Raw genomic sequence first — 20271 nt, 5'->3', positions numbered from 1 at the left:
ACTTTGAAGGTGTATTTTTAAGTCTATTTGCCTTCTATGAGGGGAAAATAGCAAGAGGCAGCAAAGGTGCAAGGTGAGGAGGGGAGAGTTCATGACCGTGGATCTCATTGCATTTACTGTGACCACTGTGTAATGCAGGGAAATGTTTCTGTAGCTTGATGGAGAATTATTTTATAGTCGGGGGCTACTTTTCTCTTGCTTGGGGTTTTTTAATAAACCATCTGTGCCTGCAGTGGTAATCTAAAAAAGAAGGTATGGCACATGGGGATTTAGATTCCCTTTGAGTCCTGATTAATATGCAGAAAACTTGTTCACTCTCAAGTAGACTTGTCTCGCTAGTAATTTTAACATTAAAGAGACAATTAGGACATTTTGGAAAGGGATGGTTGACCTGTAAAACTTAAGCCAAAAATCTAGTGATTATGGCCTTGATAAATAAACTTAGTTAAGCATCTGCTGTTGCCTTGTATGTTCCTTCTCTCTAAATGCATTTGTAGTCAAGATGAAGCTGCTGGTTTTCAACAATGATATTAATGTTACTATTTTTTGTTTGTTTGTTCCCTAACTTGTATCGTTTCCATTTCATCCTATTCCACTTTTCACCACCTGTTCTCCACCTGCTCTAACTCTCTCCATGCCATCCCTCCATGGAACCATTGCATCAGCCCATCTCTGTCTCTCCCCAGCAAATCCACAACATCCGCCAGCACTCCAGCACGGGGCCACCTCCACTGCTTCTGGCACCACGGGCATCCATCCCCAGTATACAAATTCAGGGGCAGAGAATTATACAACAGGGTCTAATCCGCGTTGCCAACGTTCCCAACACCAGCCTGCTTGTCAATATACCACAGGTGAGTGCCAAAATATACATAATGCTATTCACTTCTGTTCTTTTTCAAACTAAATACAGTTACTGATTTGTCCAGTTGATGTATCTCATTATTCTTGTTTACCATCTTCTCTTCTAATTGATGTAACTGGTTATTACTGTTACTACTCTGCTCTTTGCCCGCAGGCATGTCTTTATTCAGTTTGCTGAAGCTCTAGCTGTTGTATGCACATCCAAGGGAAAAGAACAGTCCGTGTGAATTTGTTCACACCCAATAAAATCTACTATGTTAGTTAATTTAAGATGCATTTAACATTTGATACTGTTTTAATTGACTTTTCTGTATTGTGTGCAAGCAGACAGAGGAAACATGTAAGGTCCTGGGGTGCAACACAACAAGACTTGAATGTAAACATTGTGGACAGTTTTTGGATTTCAGATGCTATACTGAATGTATTCAGTTAGGGAAAATCCCCTGGAGTCACCTTTTTAGTTTCTTTTCCCATCTCCCTTCTAAGGAAGCGTTTTCTTGCATAAATAAAATCACTATGTAAAAAGAATCAAAAAGTGGGCAATGCACTTCTGGTAGTGAACTGGTGAAGAAGACTGAAGCCAACTAACTCTGTTCCCTGTGTGGTATTCAGTTCCTAGCTGATAACTAGCACACTAAAAAATGTAATAAAGGAAGATGATCATGTTCGCTTATGAGTTGTATGTGTAGGGAAAAGTCAGCATTTAACAAATCAAAAATGACCGACTATTAAGAGGAAGTTCTGCAATGGTCTTTTCAAGCATCTAAGAATGCGTTACAAAAAAGATGGAAGAGCAAAATTTAATTATTTGGGGTGTGGGGGTTGATAGTGACTGGTAATTAGTTGCCTAGTATTGCACCTCTAGGTGACCCATGCTTAGGGTAGATACAAATCATACCCTGATGTCTCTTCTGTGGGCTGTATGAACTTGGGTTTTTAGGGGGAGGTGGCTCAGTTCTGTCAAAACAGACAAATGTCTACAGCACAATAACTATTATGATTGATACTAGTTGGCCACCTTGCTCCTTATCTCAGAGGGGACAAGATGAGCAGGGGCCACAGAGAATAAGCTATCAAGACTGTTGTATTTTGATCAGTAATCTGCTTGTTTTTTGCTTTAAGGCCTCACCTACTTCAATCAAAGGTACAACAGTGACATCTGCTCAGGCTAATGCTACTACTACCAGTGTTGCTTCTATAGTGAACTCCAATGATTCCCCAGCCAGCCGTCAAGCTGCTGCCAAACTTGCACTGCGCAAACAGCTAGAGAAGACACTGTTGGAGATCCCTCCACCTAAACCGCCTGCCCCAGAGATGAATTTCCTGCCAAGTGCAGCCAACAATGAATTTATTTACCTGGTTGGTTTGGAAGAGGTAGTGCAAAACTTGCTAGAAACTCAAGGTAAGCGTCTGCCATAGATATCTCGGGCTTGTTTGAGGGCTTTTTAAAATATGCCAGAAGTGAGAAGTGTCAAATATACCTTGTGACTTCTGATAAACTATGCTTGTGCTCTACCTTACTGTGAAGGCTCATTAATACAACTGCAAAATATAACACCACCTTCACCTGTTTCAGAAGCAGCACGAGTTGTTCTTTAGAGCGTGCAGCTTAGGGTATGTTTCTACTTACAGTGCATTTGGCACACCATGATTGATCCTCCGGAGTTTGATTTTTGCCAGGTCCATGAAGATGCAGCAAAATCAATCTCTCTGGGCTCAGCCCTTGACCTGGCACTCCACACTATTGTGTGGAGTAAGGGACGTTGGCATGAGCCTGAAGAGCCCCGGTCTACACCAGGGAACAAAGTTGATCCTGATAACTCGATTCTAGCTACTCTAATGGCATAGCTAGCATTGTATATCTGAGATTGACTTTGTTCCCTCGTGTAGACCAGGCATCAGTCTGGTTGTTTGATACCATGTGGGCTTCTCCAGGTTACTTAACCTTCTACTTTATTTATCTTAAATATTGAAATACTTGTCTTCCTCAGGCAGTTAGTAGTCTTGCGCAGAAGTTTTAAAGGCAAAGTGCAGCAGCAGTGCTAAATTTATTTCTTTAATATTCTTGGCTTATGCAGAGGGGGGATGTTCTTTAGGCTCGGGCAAAAGAGGTGATGGCCCTGCCTCGTTATCTCATAAGAAGAGTTTCGGTGACAATGACTTTTAACCAGGGCTGTCTCCAAAGAGATCTTGTATTTTCTCACTGTATTTCGGTACACCATCAACAAAAAATTAAACATTGGTTTCAGTAATCTCTCTGGCTTGCAAATGTGTGTTGTCTTAAGGCCAGATCTACACTAGGAGGTACAATCGATTTTTTTTTAGGTATGTCAACTCCAGCGCTGCAATTCTTGAAGCTGGATTTACATATCTAAATATGATTTTTTTTGGTCACCATCTGCACAGTGGGAGGCTGATAGGAGAAATTCTTGTCGACTTCCCTTGCAACTGTCAAGAGTACTGGGGTAGACGGTGGCACCATGACCATTCGATTTTTAGCGTATCCTCGCTGGATGCAATAAATCAAATCCTGGAAGACTGACCAGCAGGTTGATCTTCCACTAAGTACAGATGTACCCTAATGCTGGGATTTCTGGAAGCCCTTTATCACCCTGGATTCTTGGGTGCCGGATACTGATCGTAAGATCTTTTCTCTCAGAAGCTCTCATGCCCTTCCTTATTTTCAGTTCTTTGGTCCCCTACCCCGATAGGATTCTCCAAGGAGGACCACTTTCTGGATAATAATCTGGTATGGACATTGCCTGTTAATCTCAGCGAGTTTCTGTCCCAACCTGTTTCTAAAAGCAAAGAGGATATGCATTTCCAAATGTAACGGAATTTGTGTAATTGAAAAACTTTCGTGTGCTTGCTGGCTACTAAGTGACCTAGATCGGATTGTTTTGTTTGTCCATGGAGCTTCTGAGGACAAGGGCTATACTTGAGATTTGGCTAGACAGCAAAAAAAAATTATTCTACCCAGATAACCTCAGGAATTACAGTTGCAAAGACCCATAGATCTGCTTCCTGTTTTTGGAAGGTGTTTTTTGATTCAGCCAACTATTCAGTTTCACATTGGGTCATAGGGTTTTTAGGCAGTACTCATAGTTAAGTCAAAACCACCACAAGAACAAACTCGCTGTTCCAGTCAGTGGTGATAGCAGTGGACACCTCCCTTTCCCCATGCTTGCTGACCCCTTCATTGTACGTTGACCTGGAGCTGACCGTCTCTTGAAGTGGACCAGTCTTTGGCCTCTGAGTCTGCCCAATAAGATTACAATTTGTGATGTTTGATTTCATGTTGAGGGGGAGAGAGGTGAACATTTATGTGTACTAGACCCGTGCTTAAAGTGGCTCCCTTCAAGCTGATATGAAGCAGTCAACTGAAATCATACCAAAGCAGGGTCAGTATTTTGGAAGTGAAAACCCATCTTCTAGTCTAATCCAGAGCCATCAAATCTGTACCCCAAATACTGCTGGCTTTCTTTGTTGGTTGTGACGCCCTTGTTGTTCCATTTCCTCTTCCTGGCAAACCAGTCCAGCTAATTACAAGCGAGTAATCAGGTGGATAGATGGGGTCAGCTTCTGTAAGGCTCTTTTCCCTAGAGATCCATTGCCAGACTTCTGTAAAGTTTTTAAATTCATATACTTTTTTAATGGGCATTTGGGTGTAAAAGAGCTTCCACCTTTTCTAATAATCTTGTCTCTCTCAACCTGACCTTCCTCCTGGAAACATTGATTTTACTGTTAATTCTAACTTGTGGTGACTTGGGCAGTATGAAGGGAAAAGACATCCAGAACACAATTGTTGAAATGAGATTTTACTAATACAAGCAAGTTAAAGACCTGAGGAAAGGAGAATATTTTTAATAAGGCATTTACTTTTGTATTATGAGACTTTTACAGGTTGTCCATGGCTAACTGATGCATGCAGTGTAACGTAGTTTAGTTAATTTCTGGTTTAATTAATGGTTGGTCATGTCCATTTTGACAGCAATGTTTCCCACCTAAACCCTGTTGGGTTTCTTTAATCAGACTTCAGGTGTCCGAAATCTTTCAGAAAACAGGTTGTACTATGTGGGTTTTAAGAATCCTCCTATACATTTTATTTATAGTTACTATTTCTATAAATCCTTGTAGAATCTCTTGACGCTCCTGTGAAGTTATTTTCAGATGTCTTTTTGTGTGTGGTTTAGTCAGTTATGTGGGTACTGAGAAAAATGTTAAATAACCTCAAGTAGATTATTTTCATGCCATAGACTTGAATGGTCCCTGCCTAGAATAGGTTAGGTCTATTGCAAATAAAGACAACAATTATGACATAGGTGAGACCAAGATCTTGATTTCTGTACAACATTTGGCAATTAAACTTTTAAAAACAAAAAAAAAAAAGTTGTACTAATTTCTTGGTGAATAGGGTCTCGAATGAAAACTGAGGGGTCCCTCCGTTTTAAAAACATGAAAAAAATATATCACCACCCTAACACAACTGTCAAGGTGTAGAAATTAACCATATGACCTTATAAATGTAGCTCTTATCCTTCCTTAACCCTATATTGCTTATTTTTTAAGTATAATTTATTTTGCCATGTCAGAATCAGACTTTAGTTTCCTCCGTATCACCCTTCAAGTGTCTAGTATATTTTGGAGAAGTTCAAAATTGTAAGTTTTGCTTTAATTAGAGTGGTAGGAAAGGAGGGAGGGGACAAAGGGAGGAAAATATCCTTCACAGACAATAATTTAGAAACCAAAAGCATAAGGACCTCGTGGCAGGTCTGTAGTGTTACTTTTAGAAGTCTGGATACAAGGGTAAGGGAAGGATTTATATGCTAGTAAATTCTTGCAAAACCCTCAGGTCTAGTTTTTGTGAGGAGAGGACTGTGTTTAAATCCATGGCTCTGGGAGGGTGTGTGGCTCATGGTGTATCATTCAGGTAGTCTGTCTGGTAAGTCATCTGTATCAAGCAAGTCAGAATCCTGGCAACAAAAGATTAAAGTTGTTTAAAATTGTTTATAAGAAGAGTAAATGAATTGGGGGTTGGGGGGAGCAGAATAAGAACAAGCAGACAAACACTTGGAGCAGAAGTTTCAAATGTAATTGCATTGAGACCTCCTGATGATGATGATTGCTACACAACCACAGGATAAAGGACCAAAGAAAGAACCCACCTGAGCCTGTGCTGTGGTGGGGGTGTCTGTAGCCTGAGCCCCACCAGCCAGCCCAGAAGCTCAGGCAGTAGGGCAAGCTTGGGCTTCAGCTCTGGGCCTCAGCAAGTCCTGGCAATGCCATTTAAAAAATGTTCCTGACCCACCGTTTGAGAACCATTGACTTAGGAGTGCTGGGAGCTTTAAAACAAATGTATAAGCCATTTTGAGAACCTGCCTCGGTGAGCTATCTTGGTTGTCTTCCACAGGTAAAGTTTTGGTTGCAGCCTCCTCTCAGGAGCCCTATATGTGTGCTCAGTGTAAGACTGACTTCACTTGCCGCTGGAGGGAAGAGAAGAATGGAACCATTATGTGTGAAACCTGCATGACATCAAATCAGAAAAAGGCCCTCAAGGCTGAACATACTAATCGACTTAAGGCTGCCTTCGTGAAAGCACTGCAGCAAGAGCAGGAGATCGAGCAGCGAATATTGCAACAGAGTGCTTCTCCTGTACAGACCAAGTCAGAACCTATCGTCCAGCACCACTCACTCAAGCAGGTAGGAGTCTTTCCGTGCTAAATTATCTTCAGTGGCTAATCACGCAAGGCTTCCACAGCAATGTGTGCCCCCTCTTCTCCTGCCATGCATGTCAAGACCACACCCCTGTTTTGCACCACACGTGGGTGTGAAAGTTGGTACCTGAAGAAATAAGTTCTGACTTTGTATTTTGAATTAAGTTTTTTTAGCTGTCCTGTTAGTAATTTGGTGCCCTATGGTAGGTAAAGGGATCCTAAGGCTAAGATGGGAGCTCAGCTCCTAAAGTAATAGAGAATGCATCCTCTGGCAGATTGAGGAGGAGCAGGGATGAATCTGAGGAGTTGCATCCAGTTCTTATTAAGACCTAAGGGCATGCTCATGCATACTCAAAAGGGAAGGTGCTCATAGGGTTCCAGGGAAGGAGATAAGTATTTTGTATACTACTGGTGTGTTGGAGCCATCTTCTAATAGCATATGTCTCCATCAGTGGGATGACTTAGTGACACAGGTCCTAGATCCATTTGTGTCATTCTTGGAAGAGCTCCATTTTTAAATAGTGACTGAAATGTTAAAGAACTCCTGGCTGCTTTGGCAGGGTGATGGGTCTCTACAGGACCTTTGCATACTAACTTGAGCACACAATTTTCAACATCCATGATCGCTCTTCTCATCTTGTTCCACCTGAATTGCTCCCACATGAATCCCAGAGTCCCAGGCTAAGGTGCACGTTTGGGATAGTGTTCTTTTAAAAGCACAACTAACTTCTGACAGCCCATAACTTGGCACAAGTCATGTATATTCCTGTGATCCTGTGCAGCTTTGTAATATTAGCACTTAGTGAAAGAATAAAGTAGCAGCAAAACTGTTACAGGCAAAAACTTGTGCAGAACAGTAACTCGGTTATGGCCTGATGACTTCAGGTACTAATTATATAAATGAGTCCATTCACTATTCCCAGGGTGTTGTTTTGGAAGGGCAGGTGTCAAAAGGAACAGAAACTGCTGTCTGTAACATTTTGGAGCACAAAAAAGATTTAGTTAAGTTCGTAGAGGATAGGTCCGTCCACAGCAATTGTTCGAGATGGTTAGTGACAGTTTCCTCTAATTTTTCCATCCTTGGGTGGAATAAATGCTGTATGTACCAAGGTATGTGTGGATGTGTACCACCAATAGAAACATAGGCTTGTGACTGTGGGAATTCTGCTAATCAGATGGGTGGCACCTGAATCTCTCCTGGGCGGCCGCTCATGCACTCAGCTTACAGGGACCACTGACCCACAACCCTGTATTCAGGGTGAAATGCTGAGTGCTGCAAGCTGGGACTGGAAGATATGATGGGAATAGATCAGACCTGTTCTGTACATTCCCACTGAGGCAAGCATATGGCAATGACGAGCTGGAAGAAAGGATACTGCGCTAGATGGACCATTGCTCTTACCTAGTATGGCCATCCTTGTGAGCTCAGATGTCTAAGGTGATGTGCGTGCAAGCGGTAACCAGTGTCCATGCCAGAGGCTTGGCTTCGAATAGCAAATCTGATGATAAATGTAAACGAGTAATTTCATCATCTAATCCCAATCCCCATTTATACACCTCACCAAACCACCATCGAATTGGGAATGCAGGCAAGGAAGGCTAGAACTGGCGTAGCCATGGGATTTGATGGTATAGGTCAGGTCTGCAGTCTGGTGGTGCTTCCGTGTGGGGAAGTTCACACAGTACTTACCTTTTCTTGCTGTTCGCAGTCAGTACGTCTGCCTGGCTTTATGCGCCCTTCACTTTAAAAGGTAAAAATAGACTGCTGATGACACGGCGGAAAGCAGGCTTTTATTTTGATTTAGAGATGACGAAGTTTGCTGCCAGTACCAGGCATGGTAGGAGGAGGAAAGGAAGAAGAGAGGCTTGTCACAGCTATTGTACTGAACGTTTGCAAGACACAAATTGGCATTCCTGTGCCCTTCTAATTAATTCTTCTCTTGCACTAGACTCCTAGCCAGCTGTCTCGAGGTCCCGCAGGCACCCCCCGAGGAGTCTTGCATGCATTTAGTCAGTCACCCAAGTTGCAGAATGCGTCATCTGCAGCAGCACTTGGTAGTAGGCCAGGTAAGCACGCTGAGAGGCCTGTCAGCAAGGGCAATTCTACTACCTGGAAGAAGACCCCCATCAACACAGGTAGACTTTTTCTTTCATGTGTTCGTTTCTTCGTAGTTGCTAGTTACACCCTGTTGGCCAAAAACCTTAGTTCTTTGTTACTGTTCGGCAGCTCCCTGCCCTGGAGGGCAGTGGCCTGTTGCTCCATTGCCTCACACTTGGTACAGCTGTTCACACCTGTCCAAAGTGGCTGGGTATGTGTCACCAGGTGTAAATGTTTGTACAAGGTGCAGGGCAATGAAGGTCAGGTCCTGTGCGTGCAGTTGATACTGTAGTGCTGTTAACCGTTGTTTAGAAATCAACATCTGTCTCCACTGAAATTGGGAAAAAATAAATCTTGGCTGTCGGAAAGGCTACAACACATGCTTCTCAGTGTGCATCACAGAATATTCAGCTATCATTGTCCCCCTTTAAGTTAAAGGGTCAGAGGACCTCACGTCTCTTAAGTCTTCTGGTCTCTTCATTTAAGCAATATTTGGAATCCCTAGGAAAGAGATGCTGCAGCAGCTAGCTCTCTGGTAAATTTTTGGTTTTTTTTCTGCCCTATATTGATTATCTTTTCGTACCATTTCAATCTCGAGTTGAATGGGATTTGATTGTGGTCAGCTCACTGCTTAACGATGAGACTTTTAAACAGTTTGGGATGCTTTGCTGCCATTTGTGCAGAGGGTTGTGGAGACTTTTTTCTCCTTTTGCAAAACTAACCTCCTCTGGGGGATGGAATACAGTTTTGTGTTCCTATTTTGGAGAGCATCCATCCTCCTAGTTCTCGGGTGCCCTTTACTGAGTTGTCTATTTTCCACTGTTCCCATCTTGATGGTCTAAGCATACTGTGACACTTGCTGCTTTCTCCTTTTTGTGTTTTGTCAGGTGGGGCTCTAGCTTTTGTCAACCCTAGTTTAGCTGTGCACAAGACTTCTTCAGCAGTAGACCGTCAACGTGAATATCTCCTGGATATGATTCCCCCGCGATCCATCCCTCAGTCTGCAACATGGAAATAGTGCAGTGGCATGCCCAAGATGAAGACTTAACCTATTTCTGCCATTCTTTTTTAATACCACAACACAGTGGAATCTGCTTTAAACCCAGCTGGATTTGCCCAAGCTTTGCAGGACACAAGAAGGCTGCTCATCCCATTGAGTGCTGCTGTCCTTGCTATGAGAAGACAACACCGAGAGGTGGAAAACAGACTCGAGCTCCTTTGGCTATCGAATTCTCATGATTGGCTGGTGGTGAAGGCTGTCACGATGGGGGGACATTCTTATTATTTTTGGCTTTGTGTATTTGGGTGTTTGGGGGTTGCTGGGTTTTTTGTTTTGTTTTGTCACCAGCACAAAAGGAGGACTGAAAGGACTTTGGTTTCCTTACAATATGAGCTAGCTAGACACCAAGCGAACAGTGTTCACTGGCAATCAAGGATGCACTTCTTTGCAAGAAAAGCGGAATACGAACCCAGTGATTGTGGATGCTTTTAGCAGGTGAAATTCATGTTTGCTTCTTCCCCCCCACCCCCCCACAAAGGCAGTCTACAGTTTGTAATAATGAGCTGATAAGTGCAAATTCAAATTCCAGTTGGGCATGATTTCTGACGGACTGATGGCTGCCCAAATGGGCCCAGCAGTGGAAGGGCAACGTAGGCCTTTCTCACTTGCATTGGATTCTGTTGAATAGACTTTGTGGACACTTGGTCTAAACCCTAAAGTACTGAGCAATCAAAAGCAGCTTGTTCAGTCTCTCTCCAATCCAGCACAGATAAATTGCCCTTGAAAAAGTTCCCAGAGACTTTTTAAAAAAAACACAAAAAAAAACAAAAACTTTTTTTTTGTTTGTTGGTTTGTTTGAGAAATTGTATTCAAAAACTAGGCGCTCCCGGAAGTGTGTGAAAACAGAGGGTAGCAGAAGGGTGAAAGGCAGGAGTCAAGCAACAGGTTCTTTCTTCTGCTCTCAGTGGAGAAGCAGTTCTTCCTAGTCTGTCCTGTAATGGTGTGGTGACTATTCAAGTGCATGGTGGGCATGCTTCAGGCAGCACTGCCTGACCTGATCCCTGGGATTCCATGCTCCTGGTCTCACGTGCCTCCAGTGTGTTTGTTTTGGTAGAGCATCAGGTAACCCTGCTGTAAGGACAGGTTTGTGTGATTTTAATGTTTTGGGGCTACACAGATCCATTTAGAATCATCAAGTTTGGGACTTTATATTGGTCACAAGTGGCAGAAATACATACCTTACTATTTGTATTGCATATTGGTACTAGAACTAGTGCTGATATGAATGCTTTTCAAAATTATATATATATATATATATATATATATATATATATATATATATATATATATATATATAAAAAAAGATGGCGGGGGAGTTACTATCCAGTTTCTACTTTGAATCTGGTATTTGTTTTCTTAGCAGCTTCAGTTAGATCCTTAATTTAAAACAGTTACCGTGTAGGGTATCCCTCTTCAGATCCACCTATCACATTATAAGCTTGTGTTTAACCCCTCTTCTTGTGTGTGAAATATCAATATTTAGAGGCGTTTTTTTTAAATACCCAGTAGTGTAGATGACCTAGTTTTGCAAAATGACCATGTTCCTTCCCCTTCTCCTCCTCCCCCCCCCCCCCCCCCCCCCCCCCCCCCCGTAGAAATCCCTAGAATTCAGTTTGACTTTGTTTTGAATGTATTAAGGACTAGCTGGGGAGGAGAGGGGTGGTTTTTGGTTGTGTGTAGTTTGTTTGTGGGGGTTTTTTTCCATTCCAAGGTGAGGGGGAATTTGTTTTGATGGGGGGGTTGGGTGGAAAGAGTGCATATTATTTTGCACAGTATGAAAGTATTTCAGTTCCTTGAAATTTTTTGTTCCTGACAAATACCTGTCTTACACTCTCATGAATACAGTTGTCCATTTCTGTTTAATGATCTGGGCCAAAGCATGTTTGAGTTTCTCGCTTCTTGAGTTACAATTTTGTGCCCACAAATGGCTTTTTGGAAACCCAGTATATGAACAACTTGTACGGTCAAAAAGTGTGCCCTTGATAATGTGAGGCAGCAAAGGTTCTAGCCAGTGCTGTAGAAGGGGGAAGGAAAAAGCAAGAAAGTTGCTTGTTTAAAAGCAATGTCAAAATTGTTTTGGAAAGTGCCAGTATTGGTACAGCAGCATTTAAAATCTGAATTTCAGTAGAAAGGGTAATGAGGACGTCTTTATTTTTTAAAAGACCAGAAGATTAAATAAAAATCAAAATTTGCACATACTGCATCTTGCACACTTTACCCGCTCCACTACATTGCATCAGCATAATGTCGGACTTTCTGTTCCCACTTATAAAAGTAATACACTGAAGCTGAATGGTTTTAGGGACACCATGTAAAAGAGTGATCAAAAACTTATTTTACAGATATTGCACAGCCTGGATCTAAAACACTTTTGACATTGTTTTTAAGCTATTGTTTTTGGGATGTTACAGGTAACCTAAAGGTATTTATTTCATATGCTGTTCCTGAAAGTTTGGCTAAAAATGCCACAAGAAAAGATTCAAGTGGAGTACAGAGAGCTTACTTGGGCCAGATGGCGAGAGATGTGTATATTTACTTGACTATCCTCCACCTGCCACTTGAAACGCCATTGGCTATCTTTAGAATAACTATTAAAAGATTTTTGCAACATCTTTCCAAATAATGTCCAGCTCTCCTTACCTGCCCCTTTTTACCCCTCTCCATCATATACCTAACACAAACCATTTGTTAACGCTGTGGTATTGTGACTTAACCCTTTAAAGTTGTGGGCTGGGGGCAGGGGGAGAGTTGTAAGGACAAATCTTTTTTCACTTTATTTTTTTACTACACTCATGTTTGGAATTCCTGCCAGCAGAAGGGCTATTACTTTCTCATAGAGATGCTCAATGATGGGCAGGTTGCTGACTCCTTCATACAGGCCTGGAAAGAGGAATCCTCCCCACCCCTGTCCTCTAGGTGAGGCATAATTGTATTTAGAGCTCCTTTTCTGTGCAAGAGAGAATGTACGGTTTGACAGTATAACATGTGAATTTGGTCTTTGGGTGGTACATATTGCAACATGCCCCATATTCCATTTCCCCAACCCTGCATTGCTTTGCTGCAAATTGCCACGTGAGCTGGCTTTACATCACTCAAATGCTGTTTGCTTCCCCCCTCTCCTGGGGAGAGGGTTAGAGCAGCATTGGTTCTTGCAAGCCATATAACCTTTTTCTTTGAGCCGTTGCAATGACGAGATTTTATAATACAGTAATAATGAAAATGACTGACTATTGTACTTAGATTTTAGCAACTTGTGAAATAAACCCCTGACTTTCATTTGAACCAGTGTTGAAATTTGGGAGCTGTGTGGTTTTTTTAATTTTATTTTTTTATATCCTAATTTATTATCTCTTTGATTTTGGGCATGGAATAGATTCCTGTTCTCTTGCCCAGAAACATTAAAAGTGGCCTGGTGGAACCTTTTTATTTTTATAGCGTAGAACATTTTGGCAGCTTTCCTGCTCCTGTAAAGTTTGACTTGCTAACTTCTTTGTATTGTAGGGATTCCTGTACATAGCATTCCAGCTCTGATATTGAGGAGGATTCTTTTCTGGTTAATCTTAAATTCGGGATAGCATTGCTTTGTTTTCTGTAGCTCTTTAGATCATCGTTTTAGGAACCATTCAGTTACCTCTGAATTATCAAAATTAGTTACCAAATTTTTCTTGCTAAAAGAAAAAGGATTTACCAAAGTACAGCAAAGAAAATGAAAATGGGGGACTTGTATTTCAGAGCACAGTTGAAGGGGGAAAGCTTATACAGTGGTCTCATCAGAAACCTATTTGGCTCAGATGTCACTTCCTCCTTTTGTAAGGAGGGGATACAGTTGTCTTTTTTTTTTTTTTTTTTTTTTTAAAGAAAATATATAAAATATATATCTATATATAATGCAAAAAGACCTCAAGGAACCGCAGTAGTGTTTGTCTGCTTAAGGCAGAGTTATGCTGTATATTGCATTTAGCGAAATAACTTGCATTGTGCTTTTTTTAAAAAAAAATTTATAATCATTTAACAAAGAAACTGTAACAGAGTAACGTTACGCAAGCGCAGGGTATGTTTTTTGTCACTCGTATTTATTGTGACTCTAAATCTTTGATAATAAAACAAAAATTTATAAAAAGTTCCCACTAAAGCCAGATAGTCAATTTCAATGGAAGAAGAACCTGAAATCAAGAAATGTATATTGTATTGTGAGGGATTTTTAGTATTTGAATGACAATAAACAAATGGACAAACTGTCTGTCTGTTTGCTTTTCTTTTTCAAGCTTGGTCTTCAAGTTGTATTCCAAATTCTTTAGAGACTTGTTTTCCCAGAGATGTGTTTGTGCATGGCTGATCGAAGTCCGAGGGAGTTACGTGTATGTGTCTGAGAGCGAACTTTGGGCTTAAATATTTTGGAACTGTCTAGTTCAGGATGCAGGGCTGGTGAGCAGTATTTACAATGTCCCTAGTGTAGTGCACTGCACCCTTGTCTAAGGGATACAAAAATGTTCATATGGTTGACTTGCTGTTTTTAAACTAGGTGCAGAATACAAGGCAGGCTGTCAAGATCAGGAGGTGCACAGATGATAGATGTGCCCAGGAAAATGTCTGTTAAGAAGGACCTCTGCATTAGAACTGGGGGTCTGTTTTATTATTGTCTTTTCTTACCTCCCAAAACAATACTATTTCTGAAATGTGGGGAGGGAGGAAAATCCACACAGCTCTCCTGAAATGAAACAAAGTGCATATAGAAATGCAAGTTTTCAGCGTTTAAACATGTCTCTGGTACATCCTATGCATCGCTCTTTTGGGTGCCTTATTTATTCTTCCCACCTTCTCTGTGCCTAGCCAGGTGAATTTTGGTGAGACCAAACTAAATGTGCTAATGCCCTAGACAAGGGGGTTGGGTAGCATTACAAGTTTCATAAAAAGCCGACAAAATTCCCACTTCAACTGTCCTATCCTCCATCAGATCCAATGAGTGGCAGGCAAGAGGGATAACTGCATAGGGGCTCAGAGTTCCCAGTCATGGAAGTGGCACCCAGGAGCTCTGAGCCCCTTTGAGTTGCTGTGGGAATGTCACTTTGCCACTCCACATGGCTACGGGGGGGCGGGGGGGAAGACAAGCGCTGTGGTCTGGGTGATGCTGAGGGTTGATTGTCCTTGGCCCCACCCCTTTTACATGAGGCTCCACCCCTTCCAGCAGGTGGAGCTGCCCCACACATACTTGCACTCAGACCCATGGTGGCTGTCAGCCCTGCTGTTCTCCTAACTAGTTCTTCAATCACTAATGGCTCCACCCATCCCCAGTCTTTGACAGTTCTAGCTGTTTTGTTTCCTAAGTGAGACGATGACAACCTCATACAAGTTCAGTACGTCCCTCTTTAACTTCTTGGAGTAGCTGAAATTTTGTGTTCACCTTGGAGATTACAGCCTGCTGTTTCTAGCACCAAAACTTTTCCAGTTATGTGCTATATTCATTTAAACATCTCTTAAAATCCATAAATCCAAAACAATAGGAAGATGGATATTATGTGAGAATCAATTTCCTGGGGGTGGTGGGGAAAAAATTTTACAAGCTTGAATGAATGTTAACTATGACTTAACTGATTCTTCAGTCTGGCTGAGCTCAGTTCAACCAGAAAATGGGGTTGGGAACAGTAGGGAAATGGGATAGTCAGAGTTCCCAGATTGTGAAAGCAGCATGAGCGATGCCTGCTATAAATGAGAGCAGTCCCACAAGCTTGCTTAACGTAGGCTCTCGTGCCCTGTCTCTCTGAACTATTGCAGCTGCCCAGAAGAACCAGAGGACAGGGTGCCCTAGCCACATTTCTGCCCTCTCCTCTTCCCCCCACTCCTCCAGTATGCCCCTATACTCTGGGGACTGCAGGGGGTATGGCACAGGGCAGACCTGCCAGCCCTGTCAGGGTATTCTCTTTTGGTGTTCCAAAAAGGTCAGGCCTATAGGCGCTCAGATTTTGCATATGCTGCAGCAAACTTCGCAATGGTGAGGGAGGGGAAGGGACAGGCTGTGTTCCATTGGTTTATTTAGAGACAGTCATGCTCTGAGTAGGAATAAAACATTTAGTTCCTGACTTTAGAAGCAAACCCCTAGTTTAAACAGATTTAAAAAAAAGTGTGAAATTATTTTAGATCAAGTCCAGCTTTTCTCTGAGCTGGAAGTAAAGAAAGTCTCCAAGTCCAAAATGCTCCTGGAGTTGCCTGGTCTCCCTGCTCATAGGTGAATTAACTTCTTTCATCCACAGGCCTTCCCCTGTCCCCTTCTTGCAGCAGAATGTAGCTGTTGGAAGCCATTTCCTGGAGACTGAGATCAGACTCCTCTTCATCTGGGGAAGAAAGAAACTGCACTGTGCCTCACTGCACTGCATATCTAACTCTTTTTGGAAGAGCTGGGTTATGCTATGCAGCCACCTGGACCCTCTGAAAACCATCCAGCAGATGTAGTCCATAGCTTTTTCTACCTGGATCTTATAATAAATGCTTGTAATTCTCACCAGACGCTTCTCAGATTTACCATGGGTCACTATCAAGCTTTTGTCACGAGTCTTACCTCAGACCTGCAGCGTGACCAGATGCTATTTTAGCAGCAAATTTAATCTGGATATAACCAGAACAATATCCAATCTCTTCCCGGGGACTGATACAGATCAGCCAACAGCATCCAATGTCTCAGAGCTTACAGTCCCTGGAACAGGAAAAGGTAGAGGGAACCCTCTGATGTGTGTGTTCTGGATGTTGCTTTCCATACGAGTCTGGATCGGGGCTTCCCCGTAGCTGTGATTTCTGTGTGTGGACAAGATTAGAAGAAGGGAAAGTTTTTTTTTTTTGTTCAGGTATTACATTCCACCTCATGAGAACTTCACCCTCTTGCATAGAGGGAAGACTTCTTTTCAACTAGCTGGAGCCCAGACTTGCTCTCAGAGAAACACCACTCTTGAAACTGACCAGTGGTTGAGAAGAATGATAGATAGAATTACTGTTCAAACCACAGCAAAAGCCTCCTCTGGTCTCCTTGCCAGGAGAGTGGTACTCTGGCAAAACCATGCTGTTGCAGAAACAAGCAAAGCTGTGTGGAACTCGCCAGCATACCATCTGCTTGAGGAAAAGCCCCGTTGGAAACCAGATCTGTGCTGAAGACTAACCCTGTCTAGCACACGGCCCAAGCTGTGGTGAATTCTTTGTGAAGTCTTGGGGCCAGAAAGCTGTAGACCGACCTCCTCTCCATCCCCGATGCAATCTCAACTTTTATTCCTCTTTTGACCTTTCTGTAGGTAATTGCTCCAGCTGTGCAGAGAGTGGATTAACCCTCCTCCCCCTCCAGAGCTGGGAAAGCTGTCTGACTTCAGAGTGCCATAAAGCCAAGGATCTGAATCAGTGTCATGCTACAGGTTATAAATTTCTGCTTCAGATAAGATCTACTGCAGGCCAATGGGTTTCTTCTGTCGTCTTAGGAATCTGAGCCACAGAATGAAGCTGGTAACATCTGAAGCTGGCAAGCAGGCGTGCCAGCCTATGCTGATTTACTAACATCAGGGCAATCGTACTGCATCAGAGGTGGGAAAAGCCCTTTGGAAGCTGGATATATGCACTTATCCAGTCTAAGCCTTGACTTAGTTGGCAGGTGAAATTGCCACCCTCCAAAGAGTGAAACCCAGTCCAACTTTCCTTCCAGAGTTCTAATGCAGGAGTGGGACCTTGCTTCATGAGGAACAGAGATCACCTTATGAACATTACAGGTGTGTGGATGCCATCACCAAAATTGCAGCAGGCTGGGCAGCATTTAAAAGACCGAGTCCAGGTCTACGAGACATTGAGGTAAAGTTGTAGAGATGCAATTCTAGTTGTGTAGCGGGAGCAGTGAGGCCAAAGGTGGCCGCGGTAGGAAACTGGTGGATTCTGGACAGAAGCCTGCCTGGCCCCTCTCCATGAGGCGCACACCTGAGAGCAGAACCTGCCCAGGTAGCTGAGCTGGGGCAATCCTCAGTGTAGCCTCCAAAGTATTTAGGCTCTTGGCCACCTTCTCCCCTCCCTTCTACTAGTTTTCATTTGCAGCCAGGCCACCCTATGTGCCAGGAGGCTGTCGGACGGGACGCACAGGGTAAGTGGTGTCCTCTCCTCTCCTGCCCCATAGGAAACCTTGAAATACCAAGTGCGACTTTTTGTCTATTAGGTTTTAAAACTACCTAAAACTAAAAAGTTGATGCACCCAGCTGCTGTTTTCCTGGGGTTTGGCAGAGGGATAATCAAAATGTGGCAAATTAATTCTCTTAGGATACAGCTGAAGATGCCTGATATCAGACTCCTTTACCGTTCCCCAAAGGCCCTTGTTCTCCTAGCAAATACAAAACTCCTGCATATTGTAAAAACAGTCCAACAGCCGCCATGGGATGCTAAACGACCAGCTCTCTTCTTTTCTCCTGCCCTTCTGGGACATCTTGCATGAGGAAGAAAGAGGTCCTTTGTGGCATGGAAGACTGCAATAGTTGCTTTAGATTTCCACCATTCCCTCTGGGCTAATGCGCACTGCTGCCGGCATCTCTTTGGACCCAGATTTCAGCTTTGTCTCTCTTTTATAAACAGGTGGCTTGGTGCCAAAGATTTTTAGCCTGATGTTGCTATGCAAGAACAGGTCAGGGTTGCATCAGCTCCTTGCACAATGCTGCCCCTATAGAAAGGTGGTGGAGAACCTCATCTTGCTTAGGGCCCTGCGCCCCCCGAAGAAATTTAACTCTAAGGTGAGAGCATTCCAGGTCCTCACGGCTTGGTAGTGATCCACAGTGATTTTATTCCGCTTAGATTTTTGGCCTAAGCAGTACTATAGACCCCGGGAAGCTCTGAACCTTAGCTCCCAAAAATAGATTTTATTTGCGTTCACTAGGACAACATTAAAGGGAAAGGGGGGGGGGGGGGCAGGACTAGTGTCCAGGGCTTCCCTCTCCTGGGCGCTTCCTAAACCAGCTTGACAGGTATCAAGCGCCCTGCACAGGAAGTCTGTTCAGGGCAAATGGGAGCGAATCCAGCTCTCCTACACAGGCTTTGGTTACTCATCTCCAAAACGAGTTGCCTGCCTTAAATTGTAAACTTTTCACAGCTCTGGCTCATGGGCAGTGCCCTACCAAGGGGGCCTAGTCACAGGGCCTCTTGGAATTACTGCTCTACAACTACACAGCGTGTACATTTTCACAGGGAGCAGGAGGTCAAATTTCCCCCTGTACCAGGTTAAGGCCCAGCTTGGCTAGCTCTCCTTCTCCGGGGCCTGTCATCAAATGCTGACTCTGCGTAAGGGGGCAGGCCTTTCCCTCGGAGTGCAAAAATGGCATTTTTCAACTTGCAGGGACCTGCTTCTTTCAGGGGAGAAAATATCGGTGGCTCATCCGTTTTAATAAGTTGCTAAGGAGTAACTTCAGAAAAGCAAAATGACTTCTTCCCTTTTATAATCTAGTAGCCTAGTTAAAATAGGGTAGATGGGATGAGCGTGGGGGGGAGTTGCAGAGATTCAGGAGGCTCACAACACTTAAGAATAAGAACAGTCTCCTTCTAGGTGGCCTAGGGAGGAGGGGGGAAACTGACCATAGTTTAGAGGGTACATAGGTGGGTGTTGGCCTCTGCCTGGGGATGAATTAAACCTCCTCTGTGCAAAATTGCCCCCGTGCCACCCAAATTACCTTTAATGATTATTTACATGCAAGCAGCCGGTCTGGCCTCCAGTGGGTAGCTGGCTACGCAGGTGATACACACAGTGCTAGCTGACACTCACGCATGCGTATACCTACACCTACACTGTCTCTGCCACTAGCCTTGTTTGTAAAGCAAGTGGGATTTCAAGTGTTTCTGGAAAAGCAGCAGGCAGGGCTGGAGAGCTGTAAATCAGGGCCAAGGGCCTTCAGGCAGTGCTGGCAGCTGATGGAATGTACGTATTCATCTCCTACAACGCAGAGTCATGGGATGTGAGAACTAGAAGTAGCAGAGGGGTAACAGAATTAGTCTGTAGCCACAAACATGAGGCATCCTGTAGCACCTGCTAGCCTAACATTTTGGAGCATAAGCTTTTGTGGGCACAGACCCACTTTGCCAGCTGCATGTAGTGGAGATTCCAGAGGCTGGCCTAATTATACAGGCTCATGAAATGGAGGGAGTCCTAACTGAGAGGAAGGCCAGTGCTGCCGAGGTCAATTCAGTCAGGGAGGATATGGCCCCCTTCTAGCAGCTGATGTGCCCTTCTGGAACTGCAGCTATTTTTTTTAAAACCATTTCACTGGAGTGAAAGCACTCCCCCTTTAGCTCCCCTGTCCTCTGGGGTTATTTAGGATCTGAGTACTGAACTGAATTTAGTTTTCAATTCCCACTCTGGAAGTCAGATGCTGTTCATTGGATCCAGCTTGTAACAACACTACTTCAAGCTGGGCCTTGAAAACACCTAGAAAGCTGGTACCTCACTGGGCCAGTGATCCGGATACCAGCTTTGCTTCCCCAACCCAGCTAAGGCATTCTCTCCCATCCTGCTCCCCCATGCTCTGAATATGGGCCTTCAT

At 43.4% G+C, this 20271-nt stretch overlaps 1 protein-coding gene across 2 annotated transcripts in view; it reads left to right on the top strand.

The window, feature by feature from the left end:
- The window catches only part of GATAD2A (GATA zinc finger domain containing 2A), a 100282-nt gene extending 89287 nt beyond the window's left edge, over positions 1–10995 (top strand). Inside the window, exons 9-13 of one of the 2 annotated variants that reach the window (XM_074978441.1) lie at positions 687–854; positions 1987–2266; positions 6275–6564; positions 8528–8714; positions 9564–10995. In XM_074978441.1, the coding sequence (XP_074834542.1) occupies positions 687–854; positions 1987–2266; positions 6275–6564; positions 8528–8714; positions 9564–9694 (1056 nt within the window). In that variant the 3' untranslated portion in view covers positions 9695–10995. Of the gene's footprint in view, positions 1–665; positions 855–1986; positions 2267–6274; positions 6565–8527; positions 8715–9563 lie in introns of both variants that reach the window. The other variant, XM_074978440.1, reaches the window with a different exon arrangement.
- The last annotated feature ends 9276 nt before the right edge of the window (positions 10996–20271 follow it).

Source organism: Carettochelys insculpta, chromosome 27, assembly GCF_033958435.1.
Source record: "Carettochelys insculpta isolate YL-2023 chromosome 27, ASM3395843v1, whole genome shotgun sequence".
In the NCBI taxonomy this organism is placed as follows: Eukaryota; Metazoa; Chordata; order Testudines; family Carettochelyidae; genus Carettochelys; species Carettochelys insculpta.
This window is presented reverse-complemented; position numbering and strand designations above follow the sequence as displayed.